Below are 17,807 nucleotides of genomic sequence, written 5' to 3'. Positions count from 1 at the left end.
AGCTGTTAGGTATTATGAAAAACCCAATCGGTATGTACAACTTTTACTTATCACAAATCTAGTTATTATTTATAAATCATACATACAAACATACTGAATGCTGGTGTGATAGTGACCAGATAGAAAATTATGACACTACCAGACTCACAACAAATTATAAAAACAGTTTAACAAAATACAATCACCTTTAATTAATAGAAACTCTACTTCGCAAATCCGTTATTCAGTTCAATTTTGCTGTCAGTAAACTGCATATGATTCTCAATGATTTGGAAAAGCTCTGCAGGTTGTGGTATCCTCCCTGTCTCTAGTTTGGACCAAACAGGAACGTCATTTAGAGAAATTTCAAAAGCTCCCGACTGTATCAACTGTCCTTCAATAATGTTGCATACAAAAAACAGCATCATGCAAGCATAAAGTTTGTTTTCTGTGCACCAAATCCACCATGAAGGTTGTGGTTGGTTAATATATTCAAATATGTTAATGGCCCCCAAAATACACACGATTATGACCATTTTAACGATACCCTGTAAAAACACAATCATCTACTTTCACTTATTATGTCTATCATACTTACAATAAGTCTGGCCAAATACATGTTGAAGCCTGGGGGGTCGTAATTCTGACCATCAACGATTATAAACGGGTATTTCTGTTCAACGATTTTTACATATTGCTCGAACGTTTTTCGATAACCACAGGAATAACTAAATTAGATAATTAAATTATGTTAATAGAGGGTGGCGAACTTACCAATACAAAAATTTTAAGGTTGGGGCACCAACATTTTGGCTTAGTTTCGATGGTAGGACATCTTCAGCTGCTACATTACTGTATGATTCGAGAAAACACAGCCCCGCGAACGCCGCCAAATACCAAAAACATGATATTTGTCTTAAACCAGCCATTTATTTTGCTTTCTAATGCTTTTATTGTCAGCTGATAATTTTCCAATGACAGGTGGAATGTAGGGGAATTTGGACACCAACTAGATCACCACATTAATTCATAATAATTGTTACACCATAACAAAACAAAATAAAATTCGTTTAATTACTACAAAAACAGTCAGTAAACAATAAAAATATAAATTGAAAAATCTCTAGAGTCCTAATTTCTACAAACTTTGTGTTTCTCAAACAATTCTAGTGTTTTTGTTCGTGTTGCGTTGCCACCTAACTTTTGACATTTAGCAGTTAAAAATGGCGTCTCGTGGGGCTGCTTCGAGGCGTGTGCCTGAAAATGACTCTACGATTGCTTACGTGCAAGCCGACGGCCTGGTAATTATCCCTGCAGTTGTTTAAACCCAAAAGTCATTTTTAATTAATCATTATTTGTAATTTTTGGCGTGTTAACCTAACATACGGAACCTAACCTCTTTCAGGCCGTCATGAAAATTGTAAAACACTGCCATGAAGAATCGACCACTAACATGGACATAGCCCAAGGGGCTCTCCTTGGTCTAGTCGTTGAAAACCGGCTTGAAATTACGAACTGTTTCCCATTTCCCAAACAAACGGATGAGACAATGGACGAAGATGAGTACCAATTGGCGATGATGCGGCGCCTGCGACGCGTTAACGTTGACCATTTCCATGTGGGGTGGTACCAAAGCGCTGACGTTGGGAATTTCCTCAGCCTCCCCCTCCTCGAATCGCAATTCCACTACCAAACCTCAATTGAGGAGTCCGTCGTTGTGATATACGACACTCAAAAGTCCTCGCGTGGGTTCCTCACACTTAAAGCCTATCGCTTGACCCCTCAAGCTATCGAGATGTACAAAGAGGGCGAATTCACCCCAGAAGCGCTTTTGAAACTCAAAGTCGGGTATGAAAATCTCTTCATTGAGGTCCCCTTCGTCATTAAAAACTCCCCCTTGACCAATATCATGATGTCCGAATTGCAAGAACTCGTCCCGGAAGAAGAAGGCTCGAAATTTTTAGATTTGGGGACAGCGTCGGTTCTCGAGGGGCAATTGCGGTGTCTCATGGACCGCGTTGATGAACTCAATCAAGAAGCGATTAAGTTTAATAGATACCAACAGTTGGTCAGCAGACAACAGCAAGATAAACATAGATATTTGCAAAAGAGGGCACAGGAAAATGCAGCTAGGGCTGCGAAAGATGAGCCCCCATTGCCCGAAGAGGACATTAATAAGTTGTTCAGGCCACATCCGGTGCCCCCGAGACTTAATCCGATGATTATCGCAGGACAGATTAATACATACAGTCAGGCTATTTCACAGTTGTGTTCTCAGAGTTTGGCTAAATTGTATATTACGCAAGCGTTACAGAATGCCAAGGAGGCGAATTCTAATCCTTGAAGTGTATTTTGTTACGTTGTTTGACAATAAATTAACATGCAAAGGGTTTGGGTTTTATTTCAAACCGGGTTTGCCAAACGGTTAATACCGATTATGGTGTCATTATTTTTTACTTGAAAGTCCATTTTTTATTTATGCGTGTGGATCAATTAATAATTTGAAAGACGTACAGTTGCGGAATTAAAATTTCGGGCAGTATAGTCATTTTCATAATGTAAACTCTAAAACAATTTTTCCATTAATAACCTCATTTTTTACTCTTGTCATGTTTGTCATTTTGACTTCTTTACTTTCAAAAATACTGATTTGTGACATACTAATTAACAATTTTAACAAAAAAAAATAAGTTTAATTGTCAAATGCCAGTCATCATGACAGTAAAAGGTAGTTTACAGTGAACTTTTTAAAGTAGTTGAAAAATACTGCCCGAAATTTTAATTCCGCAACTGTACCAGATATCTATCTCTTTTCAACATTTGTAAGCAGCCTTGATGCGTATCACGCTATTTATCTCACTTTAACAAATGCGATTAAAGTAACGCAGAGCTAGTGACGTACAGTTGCGGAATTAAAATTTCGGGCAGCATTGTCATTTGTAAACTCTAAAACAAGCTTTACATTAATAACCTCATTTATCATGTTTATGTCATTTTTTTGACTTAAAAAATAGCGTCACTGACAGAAAAGTTTAATTCTCAAATGTCAGTCATGATGACAGTAAAAGGTAGTTTACACTGAATTTTTTGAAGTGACAGAAAAAATACTGCCCGAAATTTTAATTCCGTAACTGTACGTCAAAAGTGTGTCTTACTTTAGTACCAAACTGTCAGAAGGTGTCAAATGTGAAAAACACACAGAGGTCATGTCGTGTTCTTTATTCACACTACCCCCACCAGCAAATAAAAAAATAGACTGTATTTTGGAATAATATGAAATAAAAGACGCAAGATTTAAAAAATAATGTATTCAATTGCCCTAAACATCAATTTAGTCATTACAATCTTACAACCCTAAAGAAATGAATTTTATTTATTTACATTTCTATTGCACAAACTGGCCAAAATGTACACATTTTTATTTGTGCAACTTTCTCAAACTTATACGAACCAATAACAAACAACACACGCAAAAAACAACAACAAAACAAGACTAGATAATCACAAATCGTTTCGTATTATGCTATCAGCAGTTCAATCAATAAGAAAAATCGTGTCATGAGTATAAAAATGTTGATTAATTCATTTGAAAAAATTCCCCATTTTACATAGATAAAATAGCTTAAAACTACGACTAGATTCTAGGTAACATTCACCACTGGCGTCGTCCCATTTATATTTACAGAATTTTAAAATGGCACATGGACAAATCCACGGATTTATATTATATCTACACACGTACCGAAAAAGCCTTTTGGTACAAATACATATACAGTGTGGACCAACAATAAAAGTACTTAGCTTGCCTTTTATTTTAGTCACGTGACTCACTTTAAATCAAACGCCTACATATTCCCGACATTAATCGAAATATTGTTGTGATTGACGGGTTTGAACGGCTCAACACTGTCAACAATCGCCTCAGCCAAATAACTCCTAATTTTATTCGGAACGAATAATTTTTCCAAATCCTGCTTACTCCTAATCCTCTTGACGATCACCGCCCTACACCTATCTTGCAAATTAACGAAATCCCTTTTCATCGAATCCAAATACATCTCAGTCTTGGCTGCCGTGGAGCAAATAATGGGGTATAGCGGCTCCTTGATCTCGTTGAGCCCCCTGAAGGCCACCCCCAGGTACTTCTCGTCCTTGTAGTAGCTCAGCGTGCCGGCGATGCCGTCGAAGAGCACGCCGATCTTGGTGGCCATGTTCTCCCGGAAGGGCTTGGTGTAGTGCGTCCAGCAGCCGCCGTGCCACAGCAGCCCCTTGTGCGACAGCCCCCAGCCGTGGTCGTCCTCGCCGAGGAGGTTGGTGAAGGAGTCGGCGTGCAAGCGCGCCTTCTTGGTGCCGATGCCGAACATCATGCTGGTGCCGAAGATGCGGCGCGAGATGTGCAGCTCCCAGAAGTAGCGGCCGTTGTTGAGGACGCGGGTGCCCCGCACGCCGGCCGTTCCGCTGCTCCAATTGGGGTGGAAGTGCGCGATGCGGAAGTTGTTGCCGTAGAGGCGGACCTCGGGGCTGCGCTCCCAGCGGTTCCACGTCCACAAGTCATCGCAGCCGTGACGGAGGGGCTGGGGGACAGGTTCCGACTCCATGGACGACGAGTCGGAACGCTTCGATTGCTATGCAGAGGACTCCTCCCAAGCGGGGGGCACGTCCTCCACGCTAAAAACGACAAGAAACGTCAAAAATGAAACATTGAACAAGTCCAAACTTCTCAAAATTTAAAACTCAATTTTTATGTTTTTTATTTGTTGTTCTAGTAAAAACAAATAACTAAAATTTTGCTTTAATTGGGTGTTTCACAATAAAATATTACACATTTTTGTTGCTCACACTTTTAATGACAATGTTGCCAACCTAATTTCAAAGTCAAAGCCCACTTTGATCTGAAACTTATGGTACTTAGAATAAAAAGCAATATCTAATAAAAAATATACAAATTCTACACACTTACAAGGTGGTCCAATTGAAAAAACATTTAAGTAGATCCCAAATAATATAAAATATTGTGTGGTTTACTTTATAGTGCTCGAAATAAAAAATAACAAGTAGAAATTATTTAATTTTAGACATTCATAATAATGAAAATAAAACTTTTTACACATTTATAGGGCAATCTGGTACTACTTTCAAATCTATTGTATTAAGTATACAATTTTCATGATTATTTTTAAAAAGTAAATTATTTTTTTTTAATTTATTAACCCCTCAAATAATAACGAAATAGTGTCCGGAAAGTTGCGCACCTTCTTGAGAGGGAGTAATTGGATAATCCCCCAGAGTGCTGAAAAAATGTTTAAAAATTCTATCTGTCAAAAAATTTTGACATTTACTTTTTGACATTTGACTTTTTTTATGCTTTTAATGATATTGATCTTTTTTTGTGCGTTAACTGTGGACTTTTTTATGTGTTCAGCTAAATAAATACATACAGGGTGTGTTAGAACTCGCGTCCCAGAGAAACATTTCACGTAAGATAAGGTACCAGGAACAAGGAAAAAATGCTTCAAAAATTCTGTCTGTCAAAAAATTTTGACAATTGACATGTTTTTTGTCATTTTTTTTATTTAATGATAATGATGATCTTGTAAGTATGTTTTTTTTATTATTTAGTAAAAGTACAAAAATCTTGCCAATAAAAGCCACAAAGAATACCAAACAGAGTTACAATTCAGGATACAGATTCCTTGTTTCCTCTTCCAATCGCCTGTAGTCAAAATGGAAAATTTAAACTCTCATAACTTCGAAATTTTTATAGATAGATTTTTTTAAACATTTTTCTTGTTGTCTAGGGCATCGCCCGATGGTACAGTGTCCCGGAGGTGCGCGACTTTCTTATACTGGATGTTTCACAAAAATGTAGTACACCCACAATAAATACTAGTAGTTGTACTGTTTACTTACACCATATTGATTGTTTCCAATTTTTAATAAAATAATTCACACTAAAATATGCAAAAAAGACGAAAGTCACTTTTATGATTCACCATATATTTACAATAACTTCTCTCACAACTTTTTTTTTGATTTAATAAATTTATTTTATAAGGAGTAATATTACTGGCTCACCCTGTATTTACATAAACCATTGTTTCAACTGGGGTTTTATTTAAGAAAGATGATTTTTACCCCTTGGCAACTACATGAGTCATGCAAAATCGATAATATGGAAACATAGCGACGAAGAAAGAATATGCAACACATAAAATCCACTCTTAATAAGAAATAAAACCACACAAAAGTCACTAACAACCACTGTCATTTAAAAAAAAAACACAAAACACAACTAAAGCAAAAAAAAATATGTTGTATACCATTGAATGATTGAATTTCCCATCCGCTTGCACAAACCACCGAAAATCTACCAATATTTCAATTTTTCCAACACACCGTTTGTGATAACAGCAGTTTGCTATATCGATTATTTCCGCGATAAGAACACAGTGTCGCTAAATCCCAAATTGGCCCAAATGAGGGCCGAAATCGCAACTTACCGTCTAATCCCGCAAATCCTGAATTCCCTTTCGACGGTCTTGGGCTGCACGTTGGTCATTTTTCTGTAATATTTAAATGCGATAACAATTAATGATTTCGGACACTGCGGACTGAATGGACTGCGCCGAAGTGGAACTAACGTCGCGACGCGTAGTTGGGGGTGCGCCGACGTGTGTGACGTAACTCAGATGATATCTGCGCGAATTGCTATGCCTGCGACATACACAAGGGTTGGGGTGGAAAAAACACCCCAAGAATTGCTTAGTTCAACGACCCGCCAATTAAGGAGCTTCGATGAAGGGGGAAATTGATTCGGACTTGAAATAATAAGGGGCAGAAGCAAACAATACAGGATTTTGCAAAATCAAACACGCTTTTTGCTATTTCAAAGAAGGCAATGCTTTTTGACAATCGTAAGGTTGAACTATACTGAATAAAAAAATAAATCGTTATTTAAATATTCTAAAAAAATTATCATAACTTTTTGATGGCCTTAGCAGCAATATATATTAATTTGAATTTTTTTGTTCTTGCCGTTTAAAAATGAATTTAAAAAAAAAACTCTATTTTTGGCCATTTTATTTTTTCACAACAAAACTGTACGGAATTTTTTTTTTATTTTTGGTGTATTGTAGATTACCTACTTATGATACATTTTGGAACTGGCTAGAGACATGCCATCTACGGAACGGTAGAGTAAATAGTTTGAAAACTGTAATTTTGTAATTTTCTGTAAAAAGACTAAAAATTGCAAATTTTTCAAATAAAAAGAATAATAATTTTTAATAAATTATGTAATATACAGGGTGAATATAAAGTATGGAACCAAGCGGTTTTATTTTTAATCATTTGCCTTCAGAAAATAATAATTATTATAAATTAAAATAATATAAAAAATGTGATCGTATTTTCAGAATGAAATTTTGTTTTGTTTTTGAGTTATGCGATTTTTTTGTCAAAATTGCAATTTATGTGAGAAATTAAAAAAAAAATTAAATATAAATCATATAGTTGTAATCCTTAGAGTATAGCTTTTATGAGAAAAATGATTTTATAGTGGGTTGCCATTTAAAAAAATATTTTTTTTTGTAGAACTCAAAAACATTAGGAAATTTTGAAAAATTTTATTCTTGTTAAAACATCACATTTTTATAGTACTTTATCACTCATCAATTAGTTTTTTCAAAAAATAAATAGTTTAGGCAAAAAACGTTTTGTTCCATACTTTTTATTCACCTGGTACGTAAAATTTTCTTCTGAAAAAAATTATGCATAACAATTAAGTGTTGCCATGACAATGGTTCTCGTCTAGTTGAACCCTTAACATAATTCATGTTACGCCCCTGCCTTTTTAACATTTTCGTAATTATCAGTATTGTCTCTTTAAGTACTTTTCAATAAACATTGGTAAAAATCTGGTTACAATTTACACTGGGTGAATAAATATCAGGAAAAAAATTCTAATTTTCAAAACCCTCATTGGCGTAGATTAGGTACGCTTATGGTTAATTAAGTTTATTGCTTTAGAATTTTGGAATAGGCTCAATTGGACCTCTTAGAACCTTCTTAAGCTTTGCGATAATTTTCAATAAAAAAATACACAAATGTCAGCTAAACTTTTCCAGTGCTTTTAATCAATACTAATTTTCATTATGTGTTGAAAAATATATATAGTAATGTAAATATACTGTTGATTGTATAGAAGCATCATGTATGTGTAGTTGTTCCTTGTCTTCTAAAAATCGACAAGTCAGTTTTCTGCAGAAAACTGTAACAAAATAACTTTTGCAATCGAAAGCGCCACAGCAGGAAATCCTGAAATAGTTTCAGCTACTGCGCGAGCTTGGCAAAGCTTTGGCTTTTGAAGCTTCAGTTTTCAGTCGTGCATGCGAGGGTTAGAATGGAGTCCCGTGGAAATGTATTGTTTGTGTTCGCGCTGCTAATGTTAACAACTTTGGTTTCTGCGCGAGCTGTATGTATTCATTCTGCACACTCCACTTGTACTATTTTATCCACATTTCTGTTTAAATTAAAGCTGGACTCGTGTTAAATTAAGTTGACGTGCTCAAGGTGTAGCTTGTGGATACCTCCCTTTAGTTAATAAATAAACGGACAGTTTGCAGTCTCCCAGTCTTGTAAATTATTCAAAGACCATGCGTACGTGCTTGTAATGCAAACAGTCGATACGAAATTTCGTGGCGGTTTCGTTGTCAATTTGAAATTTTAATAAATTAGCCTTTTGACTTTATTTGTATTCACTTTTACCAAAATTTGTAACATAGTTGGGTTTAAGATAGAAGCACTAGAAGGCAGAAATACAAAAAAAAATTCTTATTCATTTTTATACTTGACACTGTAGTAAAAAAGTTTGTAATTTGAACTGAAAAATGTGGTAAAATCAGTTTAAAAACTAGATTCTGCAACCACGTATGAAAGAGTGAAATGAATCAAACTTAATCTGAAATTTGGGTGGGCTTGTAGGTGAATATTAGCAACACGTGGATGCTTCCAGAGGAAGGTTTTCCGGTATTTTATCGTTATTTCCGGGATCGCATATCTTGGTACGAAGCCGACGCTGTATGCCAATTTCATCACTCCAATCTGGTTACCGGTAAGTGGTTGATCTTGTTAGATCATTAGCACGCTTTAGCGCTCCTGTCAATTTATTCATTTCGTATTACAAATGACGGTTCTTGCAGTATGAATACGCTCGCCCTTCCCATTTACAGTTCTGTAGAGATTATCCCGGATTTCACATTCAGAACACATGAATATTAATTATTATTAGACCTTATTCAGGCTGCATTTTCACAATCAATCTTTCCCCAAAGGTATATTTCATCTTCCAACATGTTTAGAGATTGTCTAACTAACTAAATCGGGCAAATCCTATCGGATTCGCAAATGTTTTGTAGAAGTAGTCGTTGGGACAGCCGCTCGCCCCCCATATAGAACTCATACTATTTGATTCGAAAAATGTCGAAATTGTCGGGGGCTTCGCCCTCCAACTCACACTATCTGATTCAGAATTGTCGGGGGCTTCGCCCCTCACAATACCTGATCCGCAAATGTTTTGTTGTGTAAACTTCACACTATTAGAAATGCTGATTCACACTATCGGACTCGCAAATGTTTCACCCATTTAAAATTGTACTTTGTAGGAATGTTTGTTGGCATGTATTAAAGTCTTAAACAACATTTCCTAAATCACTACCTACATTTGAAAAACGCAAATTGATTTTTTTTATAATGTAGTTTGCCTGTTAATAAATGCCAGCTTTTTGACGTTGTCTTTCTCACAATTCACAATCTCATAATTGTTAGGCATCTTCCAAACTGCTATCAAGTTTTTCCATTTCGTTTTTAACACTTCCTATGACACTGCACTGACAAGACCACCAAATAAGTACGACATTTCTTTTGATAGTTTTCTAACGTTTTTGGATACAACCTTTTTCACACTATGTAAATCTCTGAAAATTAGACAATTTTGTTTTTGACAATTTGCGTTTTTTTGCACTCAAGTGTACCTATTCCGATCTATTTTTTTGTTAGCTCAATGGGTATGACATCAATTTTTTGGTTATTCCGTCATAACCTCAAATTTCACATTTCTTGGCCACATTTCTTTTATATTGGGCTCTTAAAGTCTTAAACAACACTTCACAAATCACTATCTAATTATTTCAAGTCGACCAGTGTTCAAATTAACTGGGCTTTAAGTCGTTTTTGGCCGTTTCATGCATTATTTGCATCATCTCAATGTCAGAATAACCTTAATTTACACATTTCTTCGCCAAAATTCTTTGTAAAATAAGGGGCTCTTGTGTGTTAAATAACTCTTCACAACTTACCATCTAGCTTTTTGTCTTTCTATAGGAGGTTTTTTTTTTATAGACAAACGACATTTCGGTCGCCCTCTTTCCACAAATTCTAATTAGGTCACCCTTTTGCTTTTTTCAAATCACCAATAACGTATACTCACGTTTTTCTATCGTTTTCGTTTGATTTTCTTGAAGAGTGTGAGCCACATTGACGCGAAATGTCAGAAATGTCACCAACAGTCAGAAGTGAATGATTGAAATGCAACGCACTCTTGGTTAAAGTTTTTTTTAACTTAAAATTTATGCACCTTTAGGCCCCTTTTCTCTATAAAACTCTACTACTTTGTAGAATTATGATTGAATTTTTGTTTTTCACTTTCATTCAATCTCTACCTTTTGCCGTTTTCTGCTTTTAGTGCTTTTAATTTTCCAACAGAAAAAACAATTGCTATTGTGCGAGAGAGATGGCTAAGTTAATTTTTACACGGGTTGAGAGCGTTAGAGCTATCACGTTTTAGTAAGGTATACAGGGTGATTAGAATAAACCGACCAAAATTTTATCAGAGATCAGAGCTTCTCAAGGATAACTGGACACAATTTCTACCCTTTTTACGTTTATATCTTTTAGGGGCAAAACCCCCTTGATCCGTGCCACAGCGTTTATGAATTGTTGCAATGATCAAATACATTTTCATCAAAGTAATGGTTTCCACTATCTGTGCTAATACTAATAAATTTTATTTGCATAACGAGTAAACAAAGAACTTTTTTAATATTTTTTCCAGCATGTTCTCATTTAATACTACCAAGGATAAAATTTTGTCGGTCCATTTACGAATCACCCTGTATAAATATACTTAATACACGCAATGACAATAAAATTTTAACAGTAGAAAGATTAATAGGTCATCATCTAATTTCTCTTAGTTTTGTGTTTCACCTACTTTAACAGTTTCCAGGATCATATTTCAAACACCTAACAACCCTATTATTTCTGCTCCCTGACCACCAGACGGTCGAGTTTTCCAATTTTAAACCCTCAAGGGATCGCTCCAAGATCCATCAACTATAAAGAAAAACCATTCCACCTGTAATGTTTATTTATTCAACATGTTGCTTCATCTATTTTCAGTTTCTTATATTCGCCGTAATGCTTTTGCAACAAATTATTAAAAGTGTCGACACACACTGAGCCAGTTTTATCGCGATTGACGCCTTCTGCCCAGAGTTTTTCGAAGGAGGCATCATCAATTTTGTAGCCTGCTTTTTCAAATAAGCTTCGTAAAACGTCAGGCTTGCGAGGAAGGAAGAAATCCCGGAATGATAAACCGTAGTTGAAGTAAATACTCGGATTGAGGAGAATTGCAGCCGAGCATTCGTCCCCCAAATTCTCCAAATCAGCCCTGCAGCCCCCTAGAGGAACTATAGGACGTGACAAGTCGTCTCGAATCGATGGAATGCCCGCTGGGGGGCCATTGGCGTTATTTAAAATCAAGTAATCGCAAACGGATGATTGACTCGAAGTGAGATAATACTGATTTCGTTCAGGAACATCCTGAATTTTCATTAGTTCCAAAGGGGCTGTCTTGCTGTCCACAATGTCCAAAAATTTCATGTAAAAAATTTTATTTTCACTTATGATTGACAACAATCGTAATAGCGGTTCAAGATTTGCTCTGTCGAATGTAAAACGGTAGCAGGAACACACGTTGTAGAATGTCTCCAATGGTAAAGTGCCACTTTTGTCGCCATCATAATACATCAATCTTTTGGCAAGATCATTAGGTGTGAAATCCAGAGTAAAACGCTTGAATAAATTCTGTTTCATTTTGTTGAAAGACATGAGCCAACATTTCAAGTCTCCCTTAAACTGGCATGGTGGACAGTCGCCATCTTTCAACAACTCCTCAACTCCGTACAAATCCCTCACTGCTGGTTTTCCATAAACGAAATCTTTAGGCAACTGCTCGCTGATGTTATTCGGGCGCAAACATTCACCTAATTTGTTTCTAGTTTTGTTCAAAAAATCAGCTTGGATCTTATTGGTGTAAACCACAGGTTCGTTTTGGTGCCAAGTGCAAGCACACCTAACCCAAATTCCTCTTGGATCGTATTTCGTCCGCTCTCCGAACCGTTTTGTGCTATCGAAAGCCGGGGATAAATAATTGCGACAGATTCTCTCCCCCACATTATAGTCATTGTGCGATTTTTTGTACATTTCATGAGCAATCTGACTTTCTGTTAAAACTTGATAAACGCCTTTCGGGGGATTTACGAGCTCTTTGACTGACTCATCCTTGTTACTTTTTATTCCAAAAGTGACTTCAAGTGGATTTAATCCCTTTGGCAGTCCAGGGATTGGATCGCGACTCTTGCCGATGCATTTATTCCAGTGTGAATCGTACGAAGTCTCTTTTAGTTCATTAATCAGAGTTTGATAGCGGGTTTTTACCGGTGGTTGAAGGATTGGCTGGATTTCTGTATAAACACCTCTCTGGATTTTATTTTTGTATGGCTCAGTTTTGTATGTCGGTTTTTCTTGCGTTTCAACGTTGGCAAAATACTTCAAAGCTTTAGATGCATCATCTATGGAATATTGTTTCAAACAGTTCGCTACGCTATCTCCCAAATTATCTGATAATTTTCCAGCAGCTAAAATAAATGGAGCTCGATCGATAAATTTATTTTCGTTGGAAGCCATTTTACGAATTTTTTGTGTCAAAGTGACACAATCATTTAATCCCGAAAATTTGGAGCGAATGTTAAAAAACGTATTTTCATTTGAACAGAAAAATCCCGTTATGACAGGTTTTTCTATAAATAAACACTTAAAACCGAGGGGCCGGTAACTCTGTTATTAGTTGTACCTACACATATTTGGAATTTAATTCCAAAAATGGAATTATTAAAATTATCTTTGGAATTACAGCAATCAATTTGAAATTATAAGAATTAATCTGAAAACAGTAGAATTTCGATGCATTATTGGAATCACTAGAGTTTCTGTCGATTTTTTTAAAATTAACGGATTTTTTTTGGAATTATCGGAGATAATTTATTTTTAAAATTACGTTGAATTTCTTAGAACTTTCAAAATTATTTAATTTTGAATTAGGTACAGAAATTATTTTGGAATTACGAAAATTAAGTTGGAATTACGGAATTAAGTTGAAATTACAGGAATTAATTTGAAATTATCGGAATTATTCTTAAAACAACAGAATTTCGATGAATTGTTGGAATTAGGTATTGGATTTTTTTCTGAAATTACTGGAATTTATTTTTGAATTATCGGATATAATTTCTTTTGAAAATTACGTTGAATTTCTTAGAACTATAAGAATTAATTTAGAACTACAGGAATTAATTAGAAATTACGAAAATTAAGATGAAATTAATCTGAAAACAACAGAATTACGATAGATTATTCCTATAACTGGAATTTCGGTAAAAAATTTTCTGAAATTACTGGAATTCTTTTTGAAATTATCCGATATAATTACTTTTGAAAATTACGTTGAATTTCTTAGAACTATCAAAATTCATTTGGAATTACGAAAATTAAGTTGGAATTAATCTGAAACCAATGAAATTGCGATGGATTATTTGAAGTTTTTTTGGACTTACTGAATTTTTTTTGAAATTTCTCAAATCCTTTTTGGAATTATCGAAGATAATGTCTTTTAAAATTTAGTTGAATTTCTTAGAACTATCGGAATTATTTTTTAATTACAAAAATTAAATTGGAATTATAAGAATTCATCTGAAAACAATAGAATTTTGATAGATTACTGGAATCACTAGAATTTCGGTAGAATTCTTTTTGGAATTATCGGAAATAATTACTTTTAAAAATTACGTTGAATTTCTTAGAACTTTCAGAATTCATTAGGAATTATGAAAATTAAGTTGGAATTAATCTGAAACCAATGAAATTGCGATGGATTATTGGAAGTTTTTTTGGACTTACTGAAATTTTTTTGAAATTTCTCAAATCCTTTTTGGAATTATCGAAGATAATGTCGTTTAAAATTTAGTTGAATTTCTTAGAACTATCGGAATTATTTTTTAATTACAAAAATTAAATTGGAATTATAAGAATTCATCTGAAAACATTAGAATTTTGATAGATTACTGGAATCACTAGAATTTCGGTAGAATTCTTTTTGGTATTATCGGAAATATTTTTTTTTGAAAATTGCGTTGGATTTCTTAGAACTATCAGAATTAACTTAGAATTTCGAAAATTAAAATGAAAACAATGAAATTGCGATGGATTATTGGAACTAATGGAATTTTGGTAAGGTTTTTTGGACTTACTAAATTTTTCTAAAATTACTGAAATTATTTTTGGAATTATGGAAGATAATTTCTTTTAAAATTTAGTTGAATTTCTTAGAACTATCGGAATTATTTTCTAATTACAAAAATTAAGTTTTAATTATAAGAATTAATCTGAAAACAATAGAATTTTGATAGATTACTAATCACTAGAATTTCGGTAGAATTCTTTTTGGAATTATGGGAAATAATTTCTTTTGAAAATCACGTGGAATTTCTTAGAACTATCAGAATTACTTGGAACTTCGAAAATTAAAATGAAAACAATGAAATTGCGATGGATTATTGGAACTATTGGAATTTTGGTAAGTTTTTTCGCCTTACTGAAATTTTTCTGAAATTACTGAAATTATTTTTGGAATTATCAAAGATAATTTCTTTTAAAATTTAGTTGAATTTCTTAGAACTATTGAAATTATTTTCTAATTACAAAAGTTAAGTTGGAATTAATCTGAAAACAATAGAATTTTTAAAAGATTACTGGAATCACTAGAATTTCTGTAGAATTCTTTTTGAAATTATCGTAAATAATTTCTTTTGAAAATTACGTTGAATTTCTTAGAACTATCGGAATTATTAATTACAAAAATAACTGAAATTAATCTAAAAAATAAAATTACGATGGATTATTGGAATAATGGGATTTTCTTTGGATTACTACAATTTCGGTGGAATTTTTTTGGAATTGGAATTAGTTGTACACATTTTTTTTCATGAGCTTAAAACAATACGTTTTAATCTTTTTACGAAAAAATCAATATTCCTGAACATTATTCAGATGTTGTATATCTGAAAATATCCTTCAGGGGCTTTGTGTGTAACAGTGATAAATGACGCTGTTAGAGAGCTGACACTAAGATATTATCTATCAGTGCAAATTAAAGGGGTGTTATCGATCGTTACAATTTCAAATGCTCGGAGTAACAAATATGATTAGTGTCTTTCGCTACTGGAAGAACGCTTGTTTGGTATCACCACCGTTGTATTCTTTTAAAAATATTGTATTTGAAAGAAAACAATCAAATAAGTGGGATAAAAATATGATCCAAGACAGTCGATACGTTTTTCTTTTTGTGTTGCTGCATTCCACCGACATCGATTACCTTTTAGTAGGAAAATGTTTGTCAATTTCGACAGATCGTGACGAATTTTCGGATAAAATATTCCTGAATGTAATTCGATTCAGTATAAATGCGAATTTGGTTTTCATTTCAATTCTATATGTGCAGCAAAATCTTTTTGTAAACAGAGGGGGTCGAGCTGAAATCGATAGCGAACCGGCGAGAAGGCATTAAGTTATCTCCAACTCCAAGGCTTTTCCGTGCACGTAGTAATCAGTATACACTGTACCTACCTTCTCCTTGTAGGAATCCTCAAAGTGAACTTGCAAATTTACCCTAATTAGCTGGCATTGTCAACTCAACCTATATGTTTACCTATGGAAATGAAGAGCTTGAAATCAGATATTTGTTTCTTGTTAATGCTAAATTTATTATTAAAATGTGTTTTTAGCGGATAGCACATCACAGTACGATGCAATACGCGCATATCTCAAAGAATTAGACATTACTGAAAACGTATGGATTGGATTATCCAAAACCACGGGACGCCCTAATTTCACCTGGACGTGAGTTTTTCATAAATTTACAAAAAGTTAAAATTTTTCAATTTTGGTTATGAACAGAAATTCTCGTCCATTGTCCGGTGAGGGTCACTGGCAACAGCAGATACCCAAGGGAGACGATTCTCTTTGCACTGTCATGGATCCAGTGGCAGATTTTCTGTGGAAACCAATGAACTGTGGAGGACCTGAAATAGCGTCTTTCATTTGTGAATTACCTGGTAAGGTAACGGTACTAGTAAACTTTCTTTGAATTAGTTTCAATTTATTAAATAATAATTCTTGTTAATTATTTTAATTAAAATTATTTGTTATCAAGTTCCTTCATGGGCTATGGGTGCCAAAGGATGTCTGCTGACAGAACTACCATCTTTAACAGTTCTATACATTCCGGAACAGTCGGCACTTGAACTTACTTCAGATTGCGGTCTTGATGGGACAAAAAGGATTGCGTGCAAAGGAAACGCGGTAATGATCACAATAATTACAATATTACTGAACATAAACTTCTATTTGACAAAAAGTTGGGGTCTAAATTTTTATTACACATTTCATAAAATTAATAAAAAAATTTAGTCAAATCCTATAACAAAAGGTGTTATTTATCTTTTCCTAAACACATTTTTCAAATTAAAGGTATTAATGTAGTGGAGTGGAAAAACTTGATTCACTCTATTTCCTATCTCAACAATTATCCTGGCGCATTCACCATTTTTTATTTTAATTTAGAGATAAAAAAGAGTATGTTTGTGTCAAGATTTATTTTTATCAAAAAATATTGAATCAAAAAAAAATTGAAGGGGTGAGTGGATAAACGTGTCATGTGCATTAGCTTATATTTGGAGTTAAGCATTTTAATTTAATTTGCTGGAACTTTTTCCCAATTTGTTTTTAGTAAACAAAATCTCATGATATATAAAGGCCTTGTTATAAGTATACTTAGGTAATTATGTATGTATTTTTATAGATTTTTTAACAATCAAATTCACATGACACTTCATCCACTATAATGCATTAGTTTATATTATTAAAAAATTAATGAAAGTGTACCAAAAAACAAGCTTTATTTTCTAATATAAACTTTTTGATAACTATTGCTTTATAAAAATATTTCAAGTTTAACAAAATATTTATAAATGAAATTCTAACGACAATATAAAAAAGTCCACTTTATGCTGTTCCGAAAATTAACATTGTCATTTAAATTATTTTTTGTCTTATTTACTAGGTGTAATTTTGACTTTTCGAAAACGGTTTTTCATATTAACGCCATATTTTTCAATAAGAGACGGAATTATCTAGAAAAATTTAGACAAAAATGTATCGAAAAGACCAAATTAAGTGAAAAATAATGAATTTTGCTTATTTGCATCACCTTTTTTGGAAGATTCTGTTAAAACATTAAAAATTACCAAATTTGGTTCAAAATGACCTTTTTTTATGATTTATTGGGAGTTTTAGTAGGTTTTTCAATTAAAAATTTACAAAATTATTTCGTCACAAATCGCTAAATTTACTCAAAAATGGTGTTGTTTTTACTT

The 17,807-nt window shown here is 33.8% G+C and overlaps 5 protein-coding genes across 7 annotated transcripts in view; 2 read left to right on the top strand and 3 right to left on the bottom strand.

The window, feature by feature from the left end:
• Positions 1–27: 27 nt before the first annotated feature.
• Positions 28–1,047, bottom strand: LOC123012621 (thioredoxin reductase-like selenoprotein T homolog CG3887). The gene is made up of 3 exons (XM_044410659.1): positions 754–1,047; positions 578–707; positions 28–527 (listed from the first exon to the last, which is right to left on the bottom strand). Exons 1-3 carry the CDS (start codon positions 906–908, stop codon positions 204–206), a joined length of 609 nt encoding a protein of 202 aa, XP_044266594.1. The 5' UTR covers positions 909–1,047; the 3' UTR covers positions 28–203.
• A 101-nt stretch (positions 1,048–1,148) lies between these two features.
• LOC123012620 (eukaryotic translation initiation factor 3 subunit H) lies at positions 1,149–2,367 on the top strand. The gene is made up of 2 exons (XM_044410658.1): positions 1,149–1,280; positions 1,385–2,367. The coding sequence occupies exons 1-2, from the start codon at positions 1,203–1,205 to the stop codon at positions 2,321–2,323; spliced, it is 1,017 nt and encodes a 338-aa protein (XP_044266593.1). The 5' UTR covers positions 1,149–1,202; the 3' UTR covers positions 2,324–2,367.
• A 936-nt stretch (positions 2,368–3,303) lies between these two features.
• Positions 3,304–10,526, bottom strand: LOC123013293 (SPRY domain-containing SOCS box protein 3). 3 transcript variants are annotated; one of them, XM_044411731.1, is made up of 2 exons: positions 10,466–10,526; positions 3,304–4,647 (listed from the first exon to the last, which is right to left on the bottom strand). In XM_044411731.1, the coding sequence occupies exon 2, from the start codon at positions 4,575–4,577 to the stop codon at positions 3,825–3,827; it is 753 nt and encodes a 250-aa protein (XP_044267666.1). In that variant the 5' UTR covers positions 4,578–4,647; positions 10,466–10,526; the 3' UTR covers positions 3,304–3,824. The 3 variants fall into 3 exon arrangements, with proteins under 3 accessions (XP_044267666.1, XP_044267664.1, XP_044267665.1); XM_044411729.1 differs by lacking the exon at positions 10,466–10,526 and adding an exon at positions 6,480–6,762; XM_044411730.1 differs by lacking the exon at positions 10,466–10,526 and adding an exon at positions 6,300–6,367.
• LOC123013291 overlaps positions 8,345–17,807 on the top strand; it is a 12,675-nt gene continuing 3,212 nt past the window's right edge. The window contains exons 1-5 of the mRNA XM_044411727.1: positions 8,345–8,452; positions 8,962–9,091; positions 16,158–16,272; positions 16,330–16,487; positions 16,586–16,734. Of these exons, the coding sequence (XP_044267662.1) occupies positions 8,381–8,452; positions 8,962–9,091; positions 16,158–16,272; positions 16,330–16,487; positions 16,586–16,734 (624 nt within the window). The 5' untranslated portion in view covers positions 8,345–8,380. The remainder of the gene's footprint in view (positions 8,453–8,961; positions 9,092–16,157; positions 16,273–16,329; positions 16,488–16,585; positions 16,735–17,807) is intronic.
• On the bottom strand, positions 11,395–13,029 carry LOC123013292 (EF-hand domain-containing family member B). The gene has a single exon (XM_044411728.1). It carries the CDS (start codon positions 13,003–13,005, stop codon positions 11,410–11,412), a length of 1,596 nt encoding a protein of 531 aa, XP_044267663.1. The 5' UTR covers positions 13,006–13,029; the 3' UTR covers positions 11,395–11,409.

Source organism: Tribolium madens, unplaced genomic scaffold (genome assembly GCF_015345945.1).
Source record: "Tribolium madens isolate multiple individuals breed KSU strain unplaced genomic scaffold, Tmad_KSU_1.1 Scaffold_96;HRSCAF=242;Tcas5.2_LG5, whole genome shotgun sequence".
NCBI classification, from domain to species: Eukaryota; Metazoa; Arthropoda; class Insecta; order Coleoptera; family Tenebrionidae; genus Tribolium; species Tribolium madens.
This window is presented reverse-complemented; position numbering and strand designations above follow the sequence as displayed.